The sequence below is a fragment of the Acipenser ruthenus genome, chromosome 8 (assembly GCF_902713425.1).
Source record: "Acipenser ruthenus chromosome 8, fAciRut3.2 maternal haplotype, whole genome shotgun sequence".
In the NCBI taxonomy this organism is placed as follows: domain Eukaryota; kingdom Metazoa; phylum Chordata; class Actinopteri; order Acipenseriformes; family Acipenseridae; genus Acipenser; species Acipenser ruthenus.
The window spans coordinates 263,240-281,902 of record NC_081196.1 but is presented as its reverse complement, the minus strand read 5'-3'; the positions used below and the strand labels follow the sequence as shown (position 1 = coordinate 281,902).

The window sequence follows — 18,663 nt, the reverse complement described above, 5'->3', positions numbered from 1 at the left end:
GGGAAATAAACCCAGATCTGTCAGCAGTGCAGATAAGCTGGCTCATTGGTCTCACGTATTTGTGAGGCCGGACGCAGATGCTGCGGCTGTCTTTCTCAAGCTCCAGTCACACTGTTCCAACTCTATGGAGGTTGAGAAGTTGCCCTGCCATAACTAACAAAAAAACTAACATATATGCATTTTAAAATAGATACAGAGATAGGAAGCTTAACATGGTACCATTGTGCACACATTTGTTTTGTAAATAAAATATTTTAGTGTTTTTGAAAATTAATGTTTATACAGAAAGCAAATTCGTATAAACCCTTAGCTAAATCCAAGCTGCCACCCCACCAAACTTCAGTCTACCCACTCCCCTTTAAAGAGCAGGACAGTCACACACAATCAACCCAAAAAGAAGGTTCCCAGGGAGAATCCTGCAGCCTTCTGTTTTTCTAGCTCTCATGTAGAAGCAGTGTGTGCGTGGAAGTCTGTCTTATCTAGTAATGGCTCTGAATCTATCGGATTACTGGAGGGATTTTGTCTTCCGTTAATCCGGACTGGGAGAGCTGTGGGAGGGAATCAGCTTCATTCTCTCTGGAATTCCTCCTCTATCCCAGTGTCTACAGGTTCAGGAGACGGTCTGGGTAACATGAATCTCTTCTGTTTCTCGCTGGTAAGTTTTTTCTTGTATTTTTGGTCGTGTGGACTGTCTGCTGGCTTTCCCAGTTCCTTGGGATGCTCTTCAGTTTTGTGCTGGTATTGTGAAGTACCGATTTCTATCTGGACAGTGCAGATCCTAACAAACAGCTTGTTCAACAATGTCAAATATACCTCCTGCTTACTGAGGTGCACCTGTGCTGGCCCTGGGGGCACACAGTGAACAAGCTAAACAAAAACATGTGAACACATGTTCTTTTAAAGAGGATCCATGTCATTTCTTACACTGAGAAGTAGAGCAGTTTGATAATGTGAACACATGTTCTTTTAAAGAGGATCCATGTCATTTCTTACACTGAGAAGTAGAGCAGTTCGATAATGTTTTTTTGTCAGTTTAACCTAAATACCCATGAACGATATGCTCAGTGCACAATGTGTTCTAGATCGCAGTGTGACTTGTTATTTTTGTGTGTTTTCATAATTGCATTCAGAAACTCAGCTATATTGTTCCCTTTTTAAATGATAAAGAATATCTGGCACGGGTATGTTTTCTGCATGGTTATAATTTAGACACATTCATTTCACAGGCAGATCTACAATGTGCTCTTTAGACAGGTATAGATACAGCAGTTACCTTTACCCATCAGCATACAGTCTCAGTGTGCTTTTATATTTTGGGTTTGTTTAGAATATAGACAATAGGCTGTACATGGATATTATGAGGTTCCTTTGTCAGGATAAATACAAACACAGGCCGTGAATGACACACATAAAGGGCTTAGTGCACTGATTGGAACGCTGCAAACCTTCATAATATTTTGTGTATAGGGGTTAGGGCTGGCCAGCATCAGAGCAGTTTATGCACAGAAGCTGAGCCCCCTGGATATTCAGTATTGCACACTGCTGCAGGCTCTGTTCTGAAAGGCATGTACGGGTTCTATTCAGTTACTATAGCCACGTTATAAAATGATAAACAAACACATTTCTGTATGGAACATGCTACATTGTGTCTCTAATGACTGTGTATTTACATAGTAGTTACTTATAAATGCATGTGTACTTGCACATAATTACAATGTTATTATGCATGGTTACAATGTAACCCCAACCCTAACCCTACCCCTAACCCCCACCCCCACTCCAACCCCAACCTCAACCCTAACTCTAAACCTAATCCTTTTCTGATACAATTGTGTACTTATATATGTATTGTGCAAACAGATTGACACCATAAGGGCATTGTAACTGTGCATAATCCCATTGTAATGATGTGTAAGTGCCCCGGTATTTACTCAGTGACTGCTCTGTAAACACACAGTAATTAGAGACACTTCATCGAAAGTGTTACCCACATTTCAGTGTCCTTAAGAGGCCTTATTAAAGAATCCAAAAGAGCCGTCTAAAACAGTTTCACCAGGAACATCAAACTGCATTTAATAAATCTAAACTGACTTTTAAACAACAGTGCACTGCTATGGGCAGCTCTGTTTACAGGTCTTGGTAATCCTTGTTTCTCCAGGAGGGCTCAATGGATAGTCTCTACGAGCCAGTCCAGGAGCCCCATGATGCCCTGGGTTACACAGTCCACAGCAGACCCAGCAGCCCAGCGGCACACCCCGAGGAGATGCCCACATGGGGTGGGCCGGAGCGATCCATTTCATTGGTCAGTATTTCACTTTGTACCATTGCAGGGTTCCCAGAAATCATGTTTACAAATGCTTCTAAAGAAAGTGGAGCAGCTTTCCAAATACATACAACCTAGAGGTTCCAAAATGTCCTCTCCTGCTGCTAAGTTATACAGGCATTCATAAAATAGTGACCACGCTCTCTCTCTCTCAGACAAAGTCCAGAAATAGATTTGATCGTTTCAACTTTAGAAAAAGACAGTGATGTTCAAACTCTAGGTCTTCATCAGAAGCAAAACGAAAATATATTCAAAATCAACCATTTAAACATCATCACTGTGAGCTTGTTGGGTTAATGTCTCATTTTCACATCATTACTGTGAGCTTGTTGGGTTAATGTCTCATTTTCACATCATCACTGTGAGCTTGTTGGGTTAATGTCTCATTTTCACATCATCACTGTGAGCTTATTGGGTTAATGTCTCATTTTCACACCATCACTGTGAGCTTGTTGGGTTAATGTCAGCTGACGGTGATCCTCTTGGTCTAATTAGTTCCTGTTACTAATTGGATCTATTGGAAGTGTAGGCTGCAGAGAGCAGACCGGGGTGCTGGCTTGTGTTCAGATCTTCTTGGAAGTGGTTTTGCATGGATTAGGGAGGTGAACGTGACCTTTTTAAATGTGTGTGTCTTCGTGTTTAAGCTGAGAGCTCAGGCAAGAGTAATAACAGCCCCAAAACCCCTTCCATCACACAGTGACACCTCTTAAAGTGATTTATGAATGCATTTTGCCAATACTGGGGTTTATTAATCTAGTAAACTGGATTAAATGTCATTTAGACTAGAGAAATGTGTGAGAAACGTTGAAGACCTGCAGCAACAGTATAGCAACTGTACTGAGCGGACGACAGGCGGATGACAGGCGGACGACAGCAATGTATTTTGCCGGTCCGCTTTTTTTGCTCAGTGTATATGCACTATTATTCTATTTCTATGTTTTGTTTGTGAAGATTGCAATAAATAAATAAATACATCAATTTCTGTTTAGGCTAGATAGTTGTTAGATTGGTTTGTTTTTATTCTCTATTAATTAAATTATATTATTTGAAAAAAGGAAAGAGAGAACAAGACCGTTCTTAATGTTTATATACTGTATATATTTTTTTGAATAGAGGGAAGTTAGCAGGCAATGTACCTGCGTGGAGGTAGGGGTACATGCAGGCATGAACTCGTTTAAATTCAACACTAAACCTGAATAAAATGTTGATCCTGTTATTAAGCAGTAGTATAATCAGAAGCAGTGTTATTTAAAAATAACAGAAGCCAGTTTTCACTTTAGTGAAGTAGGTTACAATATTTGTTTTCATTAAAAACGTGTTGTTTATTGAAATTAATGTTCAGCTTTCATATTGAAGCTTGTTGTGTACGACTCACTCAATCAAACCAAGTAGTGTAGGAATTTGCTTGTATCGTTCAAGACGTTTTTCAAATCCAAGTAAGCTTATTTCATGTGTGTATTAAAAACGACAAGAGTCGGAGTCCTTCTTTCGCAGCCAGTGTCATCTTTAAGGACGTCAATGGTAAAGTAATGAAATGTCCCTGGCAGTGGACTGTCTCTGTTTAGCGCACGCAAGAACTTACAGAATGGATAAAACTGTGTTGAGAATTGTAAGAAAACGCATTTGAGAGCAAAACATTTTATGACAGTTTTAACTTTCATAACTGAAAAGGTGCCGGGGCTGTGCCTCGTCAAGCCCAAATAATGCGTCTTCATTTTGCAAAAAGTTGCGCTGGTTCTATACCTTGAGAGAGTTGCGGTGGATTTCCTGTGTTAATTCCTGTTAATTTATTCGTTTCTGCAGCGCTGTGATAATTGCAGTTTCTCCGCAATTCTTGGATTTCACTCACTTTGATTTTACACAAAACATTCGCAACGCAAGCAGTTGCGAGAAAGATGAGAAAATTCGCAAGACCTTTGAATATTTGCCCCATAGTGTTTATGCATTTAGCACATCTTCCTTAAAACAACGTGTTTTTATTGTAGTATTACCTAACCCTAACCTAACCCAGTCGAACACCTTCAATGATATGTTTGTGTGTTTGTTTTAATTTCTTTAGGATTTTTCTCAATCCCGCAGTATGGGTTTAAAAAAGAAGAAAAGGAAGTAAGTGTATTTTCTGCTCGTTTTGCTGTTGAATTTGCTGTTTGTATTTGAATATTGGCATGCATAGTGCCGAGTGCATGAGGCAACCCATATCCAGTGGGAGCTAAGGAACACTGACCTCACATCACACATCATACCAGAAGAGAAGGCTTTGAAATGTATGCAGCACTAGTTCAAGCCAGCTTCCCTCACTTCTCTATTTATATCACGCTGTCATGGAAAAAATACAATAAAGAGTCTGGTACCAGGGATGGAAATTAGACTCCTACTGCATAGCACTTTCACCCATTACAGGTTTTAATATGTGCTTGATTAGTCCCCGTGTGCAGGTTACAAGTTCAGGTGTGTCTGATTAAACTCCCAGTAAAACCAGGAATGGATCGGACTGCTATGTAAGCAGAGTCTTATTTCCATCCCTGTGTCTGTGGTACTATAAAGTCCCAGTTTAAACAGGTTTGATCTCAGCTGCAGTAGAAATGAACAGGACTGACAGAGTCCAGTTTAAACAGGTTTGATCTCAGCTGCAGTAGAAATGAACAGGACTGACAGAGTCCAGTTTAAACAGGTCTGATCTCAGCTGCAGTAGAAATGAACAGGACTGACAGAGTCCAGTTTAAACAGGTTTGATCTCAGCTGCAGGAAGAAATGAACAGGACTGACAGAGTCCAGTTTAAACAGGTTTGATCTCAGCTGCAGTAGAAATGAACAGGATTGACAGAGTCCAGTTTAAACAGGTCTGATCTCAGCTGCAGTAGAAATGAACAGGACTGACAGAGTCCAGTTTAAACAGGTTTGATCTCAGCTGCAGGAAGAAATGAACAGGACTGACAGAGTCCAGTTTAAACAGGTCTGATCTCAGCTGCAGTAGAAATGAACAGGACTGACAGAGTCCAGTTTAAACAGGTTTGATCTCAGCTGCAGTAGAAATGAACAGGACTGACAGAGTCCAGTTTAAACAGGTTTGATCTCAGCTGCAGGTAGAAATGAACAGGACTGACATAGTCCTAGTTTAAACATTTCTGACATCATAATTTTAAATTCAAAGCCCTCACTTAAGAATATTTTTTTTACAATATATTGTAAGAAATGTTATAAAAGAATAACGTTTTCTTATTTCCCAAGATCTTCATCCACAAGAAATACTGAACTGTATCTACAGTCTAGTTAGAGGCAACTTCGCTGTATCAAACCCCAAGTCTCCTGAAACCAAGTTCCAAGCCACAAAGTGGCTTCTTGTTCCCTCAGCTTTAGACCCTAAACATGTATAAATTAGGGCTGTGAATGAATCAGCGTTAAGTTTTGCAATTAATGTGTGAATTCTTTAGGAGCTGCATTGTTTTAATGCACGTTAATCGCACTCCCCTGACTTATCCCTCTCAGCAGACCATTTTAATACCCTCGAGTGCATGCCAGGACTGAATGAGTGACGTCATCGTTTGAATGTAAAATGAGTCACGGAACCGCATCATGTAGCAAAGCAGTCAACCTGAAGGACTTGTGAATGGGAAGTTTATTTTTAAAGGCCCTTTCTGATGGTTCATTGGATCATTGACAGCCCTCCTATAAATCCTGGTGATAGTGCTGCTCACCCAATCATTTTTTACATGCAATACAATCCAGAAGCACTGAGTCTGCGTTCACAGTGTCCCTTGAATAAACTGTAAATGAAAACTCTCTGTTTGACCCCACTCAACAAAGCAAACCAACGTTTCATACAAAAACATTTTAAATGAATAGATGTAAAGTCATGCTTTTTATCTTCCCGTTGAAATATATATTTCTTTTCTGTAATAAAAGCGCTGGCAGTTTTGACCGCTGTAAAATCGAAGCCACGTCCACACGCTGCTCGTGGGCCACAAACCGCACATTTCTTTGGCTGCATAGTTTATCAGTAGGATAGTAATTGATTTGTTGTTTGAAAAGGTACAATAATAAAATACACGCATATATCGTAATCATAAGAAACTTTTTCTTATGTTTCAGAACGCCGATCCAGAAATCTGTGTCTCAGAATGAATCTTTAGGTCTGTATGCTTTTCAATTTCATAATAATAATAATAATAATAATAATAGTATTGTAAATAATACTCATAATTAACATTTTGATAGTACAGCAAGATGAAGGCACTTGTAAAAAAAGAAACAAAAACGAAAGCTAATTTGACGTTCTCCCTGTAAACCGAAATGTCCTTCAGTAAATGCTTTTCTTCCTTCCGTTAGATAACACGGAGTGTAATACTCTGCTCTGGAAGACTTCCACAAAGAAAGGGAATGGTCTATCGAGCCATGGAAAGAACTGTCTTCATGAAGGTACAGGAGCAGCTCAAACCTGCCTAATCACAGTGTGGATACAACTTGAGAGAGAGAGAGAGAGGGGGGAGAGGGGAAGAGAGCGATCTAACCAGCCCTCCTGAGAAGCTCTCTGTTAGAGTGCTGTTACTGCTGTATGACGCACTACAACACTGATGAGTGCAGGAATACACACACGTGTACAATACTACTCGTATATACAAACTGCTGCACAGTATATTACACTAAATAAAGCCAATGATGTTTTCTTCTGCTTGACTTTAGACTTGGTGGAAGATTACTTCCTGGCTGATTTCTTGAATGCTGAAGACAGGGTGAAGGAGAGCCAGGCCCAGGTAAATACACCTGGAAAGAGTTTCAAAGGTCATTTCAATGTTGTTGATGCCTCTACAGCCAGGGTGTCCAATCCCAGTCCTGGAGGGCCATTCCACTCCAGGTTTAACAGGTAAAATGAGATCATGAATGACTTCAGGGTCTGGATGGAGGTTTAATTGGTTTGATTAAACCATTTAGAACAGGGTTGGAACAAAGACCAGGCGTGGAAGAGCCAGTTCAAAGAGCAGGAGTGGAAGAGGCCGTTCAAAGAGCAGGAGTGGACGAGGCAGTTCAAAGAGCAGGAGAGGAAGAGACAGTTCAAAGAGCAAGAGTGGAAGAGCCAGTTCAAAGAGCAGGAGTGGAAGAGCCAGTTCAAAGAGCAGGAGTGGAGAGCCAGTTCAAAGAGCAGGAGTGGAGAGCCAGTTCAAAGAGCAGGAGAGGAAGAGCCAGTTCAAAGAGCAGGAGTGGAAGAGCCAGTTCAAAGAGCAGGAGTGGAAGAGCCAGTTCAAAGAGCAGGAGTGGAAGAGCCAGTTCAAAGAGCAGGAGTGGGAGAGCCAGTTCAAAGAGCAGGAGAGGAAGAGGCAGTTCAAAGAGCAGGAGTGGAAGAGCCAGTTCAAAGAGCAGGAGAGGAAGAGGCAGTTCAAAGAGCAGGAGTGGAAGAGGCCGTTCAAAGAGCAGGAGTGGACGAGCCAGTTCAAAGAGCAGGAGTGGAAGAGGCAGTTCAAAGATCAGGAGTGGAGTCAGTTCAAAGAGCAGGAGTGGAAGAGGCAGTTCTGGCCAGCCCTGCTCTACAGCATGCTGCTCCTCCTTTGTCTTAGAGTTTGTTTTCTGTTCATTTTGTTTTTCAGGTTCTGAGCTATGATGCCTGGATTCCAAACTGGGACCACAGTGACAGCAAACAACAGCAGCACGAGATGGTGAGTAAATCAGCCTAAACAACTAGGAATACAGCAGATTTGGCAAACAGGTTATTTCTATTAGATTGTTGCAAAACACAGGATTTCCATTGACCGGTAGACTTTTGTGATATCATTTGGTAGTTTCTTTGATTACATGATGTTAAATAAAATATCTAAGTTATGTTCATATATATATATCTATCACATTTGCAGTAAACATCCCGGTGTATATATAAATCTATATTTCCACTTTTAATAAGTGTCCTTCTTGTGTAATATTCTTTTGTTTTGCTCGTGCTCAGGCTGCAGTGGCGGATGAGGAAGAGACTGAATCCAGGGGAACATTGAAGAGGCTGCAGAAGCTGGTCCGAGTGAAGAGAAGCAGTCTGTGCAGCCCTGATGAGGAGGACAAGAACACTGCTGTGACGAGCAGTGAGTAACACGGGGAGGGGAGGACAGGAACGCTGCTGTGACGAGCAGTGAGTAACACGGGGAGTGGAGGACAGGAACGCTGCTGTGACGAGCAGTGAGTAACACGGGGTGTGGAGGACAGGAACGCTGCTGTGACGGGCAGTGAGTAACACGGGGAGGGGAGGACAGGAACGCTGCTGTGACGAGCAGTGAGTAACACGGGGAGGGGAGGACAGGAACGCTGCTGTGACGAGCAGTGAGTAACATGGGGAGGGGAGGACAGGAACACTGCTTTGACGAGCAGTGAGTAACACGGGGAGGGTAGGACAGGAACGCTGCTGTGACGAGCAGTGAGTAACACGGGGAGGGGAGGACAGGAACGCTGCTGTGACGGGCAGTGAGTAACACGGGGAGTGGAGGACAGGAACGCTGCTGTGACGAGCAGTGAGTAACACGGGGTGTGGAGGACAGGAACGCTGCTGTGACGAGCAGTGAGTAACACAGGGTGGGGGGGACAGGAACGCTGCTGTGACGGGCAGTGAGTAACACGGGGAGGGTAGGACAGGAACGCTGCTGTGACGAGCAGTGAGTAACACGGGGAGGGGAGGACAGGAACGCTGCTGTGACGAGCAGTGAGTAACACGGGGAGGGGAGGACAGGAACGCTGCTGTGACGAGCAGTGAGTAACACGGGGTGTGGAGGACAGGAACGCTGCTGTGACGAGCAGTGAGTAACACGGGGAGGGGAGGACAGGAACGCTGCTGTGACGAGCAGTGAGTAACACGGGGAGGGGAGGACAGGAACGCTGCTGTGACGAGCAGTGAGTAACACGGGGAGGGGAGGACAGGAACGCTGCTGTGACGGGCAGTGAGTAACACGGGGAGGGGAGGACAGGAACGCTGCTGTGACGAGCAGTGAGTAACATGGGGTGGGGAGGACAGGAACGCTGCTGTGACGAGCAGTGAGTAACACAGGGTGGGGGGGAGGCTGTATTTGAGAGATCAGTCTTCCATCCGTCTGTCTGTCTGCCGGGCACACTCTACTATAACACTACAGTACTAATAAACTACATCCTGATCTTCAGAATTCTAACCAAGACCAAGAGAAACACAGAGCCGCTACACTAGAAATATACTACATTACAAAACAGAATTAGCAGCAGGGTATATTGATGTGTACTGTGTGAGGGTATATTGATATGTATATATTGTTGTGTACTGTGTGAGGGTATATTGATGTGTACTGTGTGAGGGTATATTGATATGTATATATTGTTGTGTACTGTGTGAGGGTATATTGATGTGTACTGTGTGAGGGTGTATTGATGTGTATATATTGATGTGTACTGTGTGAGGGTGTATTGATGTGTATATATTAATGTGTACTGTGTGAGGGTATATTGATGTGTATATATTGATGTGTACTGTGTGAGGGTATACTGATGTGTACTGTGTGAGGGTATATTGATGTGTATATATTGATGTGTACTGTGTGAGGGTATATTGATGTGTATATATTGATGTGTACTGTGTGAGGGTATATTGATGTGTATATATTGATGTGTACTGCGTGAGGGTGTATTGATGTGTATATATTGTTGTGTACTGTGTGAGGGTATATTGATGTGTATATATTGTTGTGTACTGTGTGAGGGTATATTGATGTGTATATATTGATGTGTACTGAGTGAGGGTATATTGATGTAATTCTTCAAAGCCTGTTCATTTCTCTGCCCACGATTTCCTGTCTGCATAAAGAACACGGAACTCAATTAAATCTATCAATGTTTATTAGGATCATCATTCTGAGAATGTATTGTATTTATTGATTTGTAAGCTAGTTAATGCATTTGTTTCCTGGTGTCGTCTTGACAATCATGGGGTTTTTTCAGTGTGATCTGGGCGGTAGCGTTTCTAAATCATGAAAACACACCCCTGCACGGCTTTCTACACGTTTTTACAGACAGAAATCCACTCAAGAGAAATGTTTGTTCTTTATAACCGTGGCCTTATTTAAACGATTGAAGCATTCATTTAGATGTGCCGCTGTTGAGATGGGTTCATTGACTCCCACGTGTGATTTAAATAGCTGAGTGAGTTCAGAGCTGTAATTGGCTGAGCTCCAGCCCACAGAACCACAGTGAAACCTGTGTGTGCATCTCTTTGAAAATCCAAAACAGCAGCACTTTTTCTTTGCGGTTTTAACAAATGGAAAGTTCATATAAGACACACACACACACACACACATTAACACACACACTAACACACTAACACACATGCACACACTAACACACACACACACACACTAACACACATGCACACACTAACACACACACACTAACACACATGCACACACTAACACACACACACTAACACACACTAACACACACACACTGAGATACACACACTAAGACACCAACTAACACACACACATTTACACACACACACACTGAGAGATGCACACACACTGAGACACACACACACACTGAGACACATACACTAACACACACATTTACGCACACACACAAGTTTTTTCCACTTTGTGACTGCTGATCTCTTCTAATATATTCACAGTTGTCAAGACCTAGAACTCAGAACCTATAACCAAGAACCTAGAACAAATGTAAAGATTATTTGAAGCTACTTGCTGTTAAAATGCCTTTGTGGATAGGGGCTGTAATTCAGTTAAGTTGTTAGCTTTCTCTGTGCTCTTCTGTTTCAACAGCACGCGTTCAGGATGCAGTCTTTGTGGAGGACAGTCCTGTCTTATCCTGCATAAAGCTACTGAAGAACCAGGAGAAGAAGCAGAGCAAAGCAGAGCCTCCACCGCGGCAGAGCCAGGACAACGAGCCGAGTGCAGAGTTCACATGGAACTCCCTGGACAGGACGTACCGTCCGGGGTGGAGCAATCCCACAGAGTACCCCCTGCCCTGGCACCACAGCTACCACACGTGCCAGAGGATCATCCCCGAGCACCGGGTGTACGGATACGACTTCACCCTGCCCAGATCAAAGGACTGGGACCAGGCTGAGTGCTGTGCACACGATCCAGCCCTTCCGAGGGCTCCACGCTCAGCCACTGATGTGGATCTCTGGGATTCAAAGGTGAGGGTTTTGATTTGTTTAGGAATGAGCTTTACATCCACAAACCTTTTTACTTGGTGGTTCTCAAACTGGGGACTGGGGGCCAGTATTCCTCAAGCCAGGAGAGAAATTCATTTACATGAACGCTGCTGTTAGCTGCTTCGGATTATTTAGAAAAGCGTCCAGTAATACGTTGTGTACGGGAGGGTCGGTTTGCATGTGTGTCTGTAGGAGGGTGAGGAGTGTGTGATGACAGTTTAGTGAAGACTGGTGTGAAATCAAGGCAGTTCTCGTGTTCCCCATGCAGTGTGAGACGGGCAGAGGGACTCACGGACGGGATCAGCTCATCAGGCTCCCCGTGTTTTCAATGCAGACCCTAAAGATGAGAATGAAAGTATCCTGTCCATACAGAGAGCACATTACTGGGGTGGTATGCAAGCCACACAGCAGCTTGGTTTCCAGTGAAAAGAGTGTATTGAAATGGATTAGCAAGCATAATCCTGGATTGTGATTTTAGGCAGCCTGATTAAACATAGCTGTATTAAGCAATATCATTTTGTCTAGTGTCTGCAGCCCTGTGTCTGTGCTGCATCTTTCTATTACAATTGTCATCCCTGACCCAGAGCCCCATGCCAGAGGATTAACAGACAGACCTGCAATATCACAGAGAATTCGCATTTCTATTCTAGTGTTCCATACATTTAGCATTTATCAATATTTAGATATGGCCTAATGTGTCCACTGATGTTGATCAGTACTGCATTTGGGTCTGTAAAACGGGATGGAAATAAGACTGCCATTGCACAGCAGTTTGATCCATTCCTGGTTTTACTGTGAGTTTAATAAGACACGCCTGAGCTTGTTACCTCTACACACTGTGGCTAATCAAGCTGGTAGTAAAACCTGGACTGGGTGACACTGCTGTGCAGCAGGAGTCTTGTCTGACGCTCTGAGGTTCTCACTTGTCGTGACAAAGTCAGCAGCACTGACTAAAGGATTAAGGGAACATCTGCAAATTCTAATTACAAACAGGAACAGAGATTTGTTTGAAATAAATGGCAGCACAGAGAGTACAATGCAGATATAGAGGGAGGATGAGGCGCCACACAGTAAGAATGACCACTTATTGAATTAAAAGAATCCCATATGGATCAGTGGTAGTAATGTGGAGAGCAGTGTACAAATTCACACATAATCTGCAAATGAGCCAGTGCTCCAATACTGCTCTTTTTATATTCTAATAGTGTTAGTTCAAGGGGTTCTGCCTTTTACTATGATGGGATCACCATTAAAAAACAAAGTCTTTTCTGCAAGTCACTCTGAGGGAGAGGAAACAACATTTGAACGTGAATTAGTTTGTGAAGATAGCCTCTGAGTGGAGTTTTTAGAGACAGTCCCTACTTCCGTATTCACACCTGTGCTGCGGTTCACAAAGGTGTGATGAGAATCAGCAAGCCTTATTCAAAGTGAAGAAAGGTATGATTTACTAAAGACAAACATTCATCTAAACGGAGTCTAACTATCATTACACTGAACATGGAAAAATAAACAGGGTGTGCTAATGCAGTATTCAGTGAGGAATGCCTTCAGTGAGGAATGCCTTCAGTGAGGAATGCCTTCAGTTCAGTATTCAGTGAGGAATGCCTTCAGGGAGGAATGCCTTCAGTTCAGTATTCAGTGAGGAATGCCTTCAGTTCAGTATTCAGTGAGGAATGCCTTCAGTGAGGAATGCCTTCAGTTCAGTATTCAGTGAGGAATGCCTTCAGTGAGGAATGCCTTCAGTTCAGTATTCAGTGAGGAATGCCTTCAGTGAGGAATGCCTTCAGTTCAGTATTCAGTGAGGAATGCCTTCAGTGAGGAATGCCTTCAGTTCAGTATTCAGTGAGGAATGCCTTCAGTGAGGAATGCCTTCAGTTCAGTATTCAGTGAGGAATGCCTTCAGTGAGGAATGCCTTCAGTTCAGTATTAAGTGAGGAATGCCTTCAGTGAGGAATGCCTTCAGTTCAGTATTCAGTGAGGAATGCCTTCAGGGAGGAATGCCTTCAGTTCAGTATTCAGTGAGGAATGCCTTCAGTTCAGTATTCAGTGAGGAATGCCTTCAGTGAGGAATGCCTTCAGTTCAGTATTCAGTGAGGAATGCCTTCAGTGAGGAATGCCTTCAGTTCAGTATTCAGTGAGGAATGCCTTCAGTGAGGAATGCCTTCAGTTCAGTATTCAGTGAGGAATGCCTTCAGTGAGGAATGCCTTCAGTTCAGTATTCAGTGAGGAATGCCTTCAGGGAGGAATGCCTTCAGTTCAGTATTCAGTGAGGAATGCCTTCAGGGAGGAATGCCTTCAGTTCAGTATTCAGTGAGGAATGCCTTCAGGGAGGAATGCCTTCAGTTCAGTATTCAGTGAGGAATGCCTTCAGTGAGGAATGCCTTCAGTTCAGTATTCAGTGAGGAATGCCTTCAGTTCAGTATTCAGTGAGGAATGCCTTCAGGGAGGAATGCCTTCAGTTCAGTATTCAGTGAGGAATGCCTTCAGGGAGGAATGCCTTCAGTTCAGTATTCAGTGAGGAATGCCTTCAGTGAGGAATGCCTTCAGTTCAGTATTCAGTGAGGAATGCCTTCAGTTCAGTATTCAGTGAGGAATGCCTTCAGTGAGGAATGCCTTCAGTTCAGTATTCAGTGAGGAATGCCTTCAGGGAGGAATGCCTTCAGTTCAGTATTCAGTGAGGAATGCCTTCAGTTCAGTATTCAGTGAGGAATGCCTTCAGTGAGGAATGCCTTCAGTTCAGTATTCAGTGAGGAATGCCTTCAGGGAGGAATGCCTTCAGTTCAGTATTCAGTGAGGAATGCCTTCAGTTCAGTAGCACTGTAATGCAGTATTCAGTAAGGAATGCCTTCAGTTCAGTATTCAGTGAGGAATGCCTTCAGTTCAGTATTCAGTGAGGAATGCCTTCAGTTCAGTAGCACTGTAATGCAGTGAAGTGGAGGTGTTCATGAACAGTGTAAAGAAGGATATCATTAATACAAAGAGCAGGTCTCGTAAGCTGAGTGGACATCAATCACAGAAGAAGTTTACAGAATGGAAGAGGAACACCGCTCATGAGGAACTTTAGTCACGGATGGATTCAATTACAATGTCTTTATAGCGTTGTCTTTTTTTGTTGGATCCCATTATGTGGACACATTGATTTCATTTTTTTTGTCTCCTTTATGAATCACACATAAATGAAGAACAGGTGCTGATGAGAGACCTGCTGTACAAAAAGACCCTCAAAGGGGGACCAGTAATAATATGGGAAGACTCTACACGAAGCGTCTCTAGTTACTGTGTATTTACATAGTAGTTACTGTATCGCTAACCCTGTCCTTTATATACCTCCTTGCATGAAAACCCATTGATATCCTTTATATACCTCCCTGCATGAAAACCCATTGATATCCTTTATATACCTCCCTGCATGAAAACCCATTGATATCCTTTATATACCTCCCTGCATGAAAACCCATTGATATCCTTTATATACCTCCCTGCATGAAAACCCATTGATATCCTTTATATACCTCACTGCATGAAAACCCATTGATATCCTTTATATACCTCACTGCATGAAAACCCATTGATATCCTTTATATACCTCCCTGCATGAAAACCCATTGATATCCTTTATATACCTCCCTGCATGAAAACCCATTGATATCCTTTATATACCTCCCTGCATGAAAACCCATTGATATCCTTTATATACCTCACTGCATGAAAACCCATTGATATCCTTTATATACCTCACTGCATGAAAACCCATTGATATCCTTTATATACCTCCCTGCATGAAAACCCATTGATATCCTTTATATACCTCCCTGCATGAAAACCTCAGGGTGTGAGAATTAATTTTTTTGTGATATAGAAACAATAGGCTCTCATGTGAAAATGTTAGACCACTTTGTACTTTTAATTAGGCATCTTAAACAACTTCTAAAAAGTCTCCTGCGTTTTACCATGTGTGGCTCTGTGTTCTTTTTCTCATACTATTGTAAATGAATTGCATGCATGGCCTATTGAAGTCATCAATTAAATTAGACAATCACTAATTTGCCTATTTTGACAATTTCCCAAGATTTTCAGATCCAGTGGTGTGATTTCATAGGCACGGCAAATCCAAACGACAGAAGCAGTGGAGTATTCTAATACATTTACACACTGCTGTACGTTTCATTATGGGCTCATCTTAAACAGCTACTGCATGCTTATAACACAGAGAGAAGATCAATCATAATGAGTTTAGCATGGCTACGTCATGCATCTCGCATTGCATCATGGGGCTCAGGTCTTATGAGGCTTCAGTGGAATTTATCAGAATCCATCCTTATTGTGTGCATCAGGAGCTGTGGGAATGACCTGTGGTGAAGTTTACTGTATGTGGCACACAGCGTATTCAATTAATGAAAACTATTGATATTCATAAAGACAAGTGTTGAGGCTTCCCCAGGCTGCAGCCCCATCCGACCTCCGTTTTTAATGGAATTGATTTTCATGAAAATGTCTCAGAATGTGGTTAAAGAAGATGACAAATTCCAGAGCAGATTGAGGCCTATTGAGGCTCATTCTGGCTTTTCAATGAGACATCAACGCTGGTCGAGCAGTTCCAAATATTTGCATTCATCTGGAATTTGCTTAAAGTGAAGAAGCAGCGCAGGTTTTTGTCCCAGTAAAAGGGGGTGTTGGTAGGTGGTGGTGTTAATCAGTTAGTAAGAGGCATGCTGTTATAATGTACTGAATGTATATGTGGATATGGATGTGTTATTTGTTAATCAGTTAGTAAGAGGCATGCTGTTATAATGTACTGAATGTATATGTGGATATGGATGTGTTATTTGTTAATCAGTTAGTAAGAGGCATGCTGTTATAATGTATTGAATGTATATGTGGATATGGATGTGTTATTTGTTAATCAGTTAGTAAGAGGCATGCTGTTATAATGTACTGAATGTATATGTGGATATGGATGTGATATTTGTTAATCAGTTAGTAAGAGGCATGCTGTTATAATGTACTGAATGTATATGTGGATATGGATGTGATATTTGTTAATCAGTTAGTAAGAGGCATGCTGTTATAATGTACTGAATGTATATGTGGATATGGATGTGTTATTTGTTAATCAGTTAGTAAGAGGCATGCTGTTATAATGTATTGAATGTATATGTGGATATGGATGTGTTATTTGTTAATCAGTTAGTAAGAGGCATGCTGTTATAATGTACTGAATGTATATGTGGATATGGATGTGTTATTTGTTAATCAGTTAGTAAGAGGCATGCTGTTATAATGTACTGAATGTATATGTGGATATGGATGTGTTATTTGTTAATCAGTTAGTAAGAGGCATGCTGTTATAATGTATTGAATGTATATGTGGATATGGATGTGTTATTTGTTAATCAGTTAGTAAGAGGCATGCTGTTATAATGTACTGAATGTATATGTGGATATGGATGTGTTATTTGTTAATCAGTTAGTAAGAGGCATGCTGTTATAATGTACTGAATGTATATGTGGATATGGATGTGTTATTTGTTAATCAGTTAGTAAGAGGCATGCTGTTATAATGTACTGAATGTATATGTGGATATGGATGTGTTATTTGTTAATCAGTTAGTAAGAGGCATGCTGTTATAATGTACTGAATGTATATGTGGATATGGATGTGTTATTTGTTAATCAGTTAGTAAGAGGCATGCTGTTATAATGTACTGAATGTATATGTGGATATGGATGTGTTATTTGTTAATCAGTTAGTAAGAGGCATGCTGTTATAATGTACTGAATGTATATGTGGATATGGATGTGTTATTTGTTAATCAGTTAGTAAGAGGCATGCTGTTATAATGTACTGAATGTATATGTGGATATGGATGTGTTATTTGTTAATCAGTTAGTAAGAGGCATGCTGTTATAATGTACTGAATGTATATGTGGATATGGATGTGTTATTTGTTAATCAGTTAGTACGAGGCATGCTGTTATAATGTACTGAATGTATATGTGGATATGGATGTGTTATTTGTTAATCAGTTAGTAAGAGGCATGCTGTTATAATGTACTGAATGTATATGTGGATATGGATGTGTTATTTGTTAATCAGTTAGTAAGAGGCATGCTGTTATAATGTACTGAATGTATATGTGGATATGGATGTGTTATTTGTTAATCAGTTAGTAAGAGGCATGCTGTTATAATGTACTGAATGTATTTGTGGATATTGATGTGTTATTTAGTGTGTGATGCGGTGTCACATACTGGAACCCTCCTTGCTGTAGAATTACATTTGAAAGCTCCTGATTGGTGCAGATGCAGCAATGCAGAGTCAGCAGCGAGTGATGTAACAACAAGAGGAAGCAGAACCTCTTCCTGTAGCCTCATTTACTGGCTCCCTGACACCAGATATGCACAGAGAGCTGATCTAGAAGGGAAAGGTAACACTGTTCCCCTTTTCTTTTGTACCGCAGTGTCATCATCACAGTTCTGAGTGACCCTTTCATCACTTTTTATGTCTCAGACACAATTTTTCAATAGTAAACTGCTCTTATTTCAAAGAAGTGGTTCTTTCAGCAGCTGTTTCTAAAGAGGAGAGGGGCAGAGTTCAGTAAAAACTGGGTCTTAAAAAAAGAAACAGCTGAAACAAGTCATTTTGGTCACAATAATAAATATAGATTTGAATTGAAGATGGTTTCAGTTTTTTCCATTGCTTTATATGCGGAAATAGCATCTTCATATGAGGCTGTCATGCATTTGCCTCTTCCATACGCCCCCATATAAGAACATAAGAAGTAGAACATAAGAACATAAGAAAGGTTGCAAACGAGAGGAAGCCATTTGGCCCAACTTGCTCGTTTGGTTGTTAGTAGCTTATTGATCCCAGAATCTCATCAAGCAGCTTCTTGAAGGATCTCAGGGTGTCAGCTTCAACAACATTACTTGGGAGTTAGTTCCAGACCCTCACAATTCTCTGTTCAAGACTGAATAGATTCAATTTTTTTAGCCTGTCTACATACGACATGCCTTTTAAACCCGGGATAATTCTGGTCGCTCTTCTTTGCACTCTTTCTAGAGCGGCAATATCCTTTTGTAACGAGGTGACCAGAACTGAACACAATATTCTAGATGAGGTCTTATTAATGCATTGTAAAGTTTTAACATTACTTCCCTTGATTTAAATTCAACA

At 41.5% G+C, this 18,663-nt stretch overlaps 1 protein-coding gene across 1 annotated transcript in view; it reads left to right on the top strand.

Moving 5' to 3' along the window:
- The first annotated feature begins 554 nt into the window (after window positions 1–554).
- Window positions 555–18,663, top strand: part of LOC117405123 (SAM domain-containing protein SAMSN-1-like) — a 41,525-nt gene continuing 23,416 nt past the window's right edge. Inside the window, exons 1-9 of the mRNA XM_059027916.1 lie at window positions 555–655; window positions 2,159–2,302; window positions 4,383–4,429; window positions 6,413–6,453; window positions 6,650–6,739; window positions 7,004–7,074; window positions 7,903–7,971; window positions 8,256–8,385; window positions 11,089–11,468. Coding sequence (XP_058883899.1) covers window positions 632–655; window positions 2,159–2,302; window positions 4,383–4,429; window positions 6,413–6,453; window positions 6,650–6,739; window positions 7,004–7,074; window positions 7,903–7,971; window positions 8,256–8,385; window positions 11,089–11,468 — 996 coding nt within the window. The 5' untranslated portion in view covers window positions 555–631. The remainder of the gene's footprint in view (window positions 656–2,158; window positions 2,303–4,382; window positions 4,430–6,412; window positions 6,454–6,649; window positions 6,740–7,003; window positions 7,075–7,902; window positions 7,972–8,255; window positions 8,386–11,088; window positions 11,469–18,663) is intronic.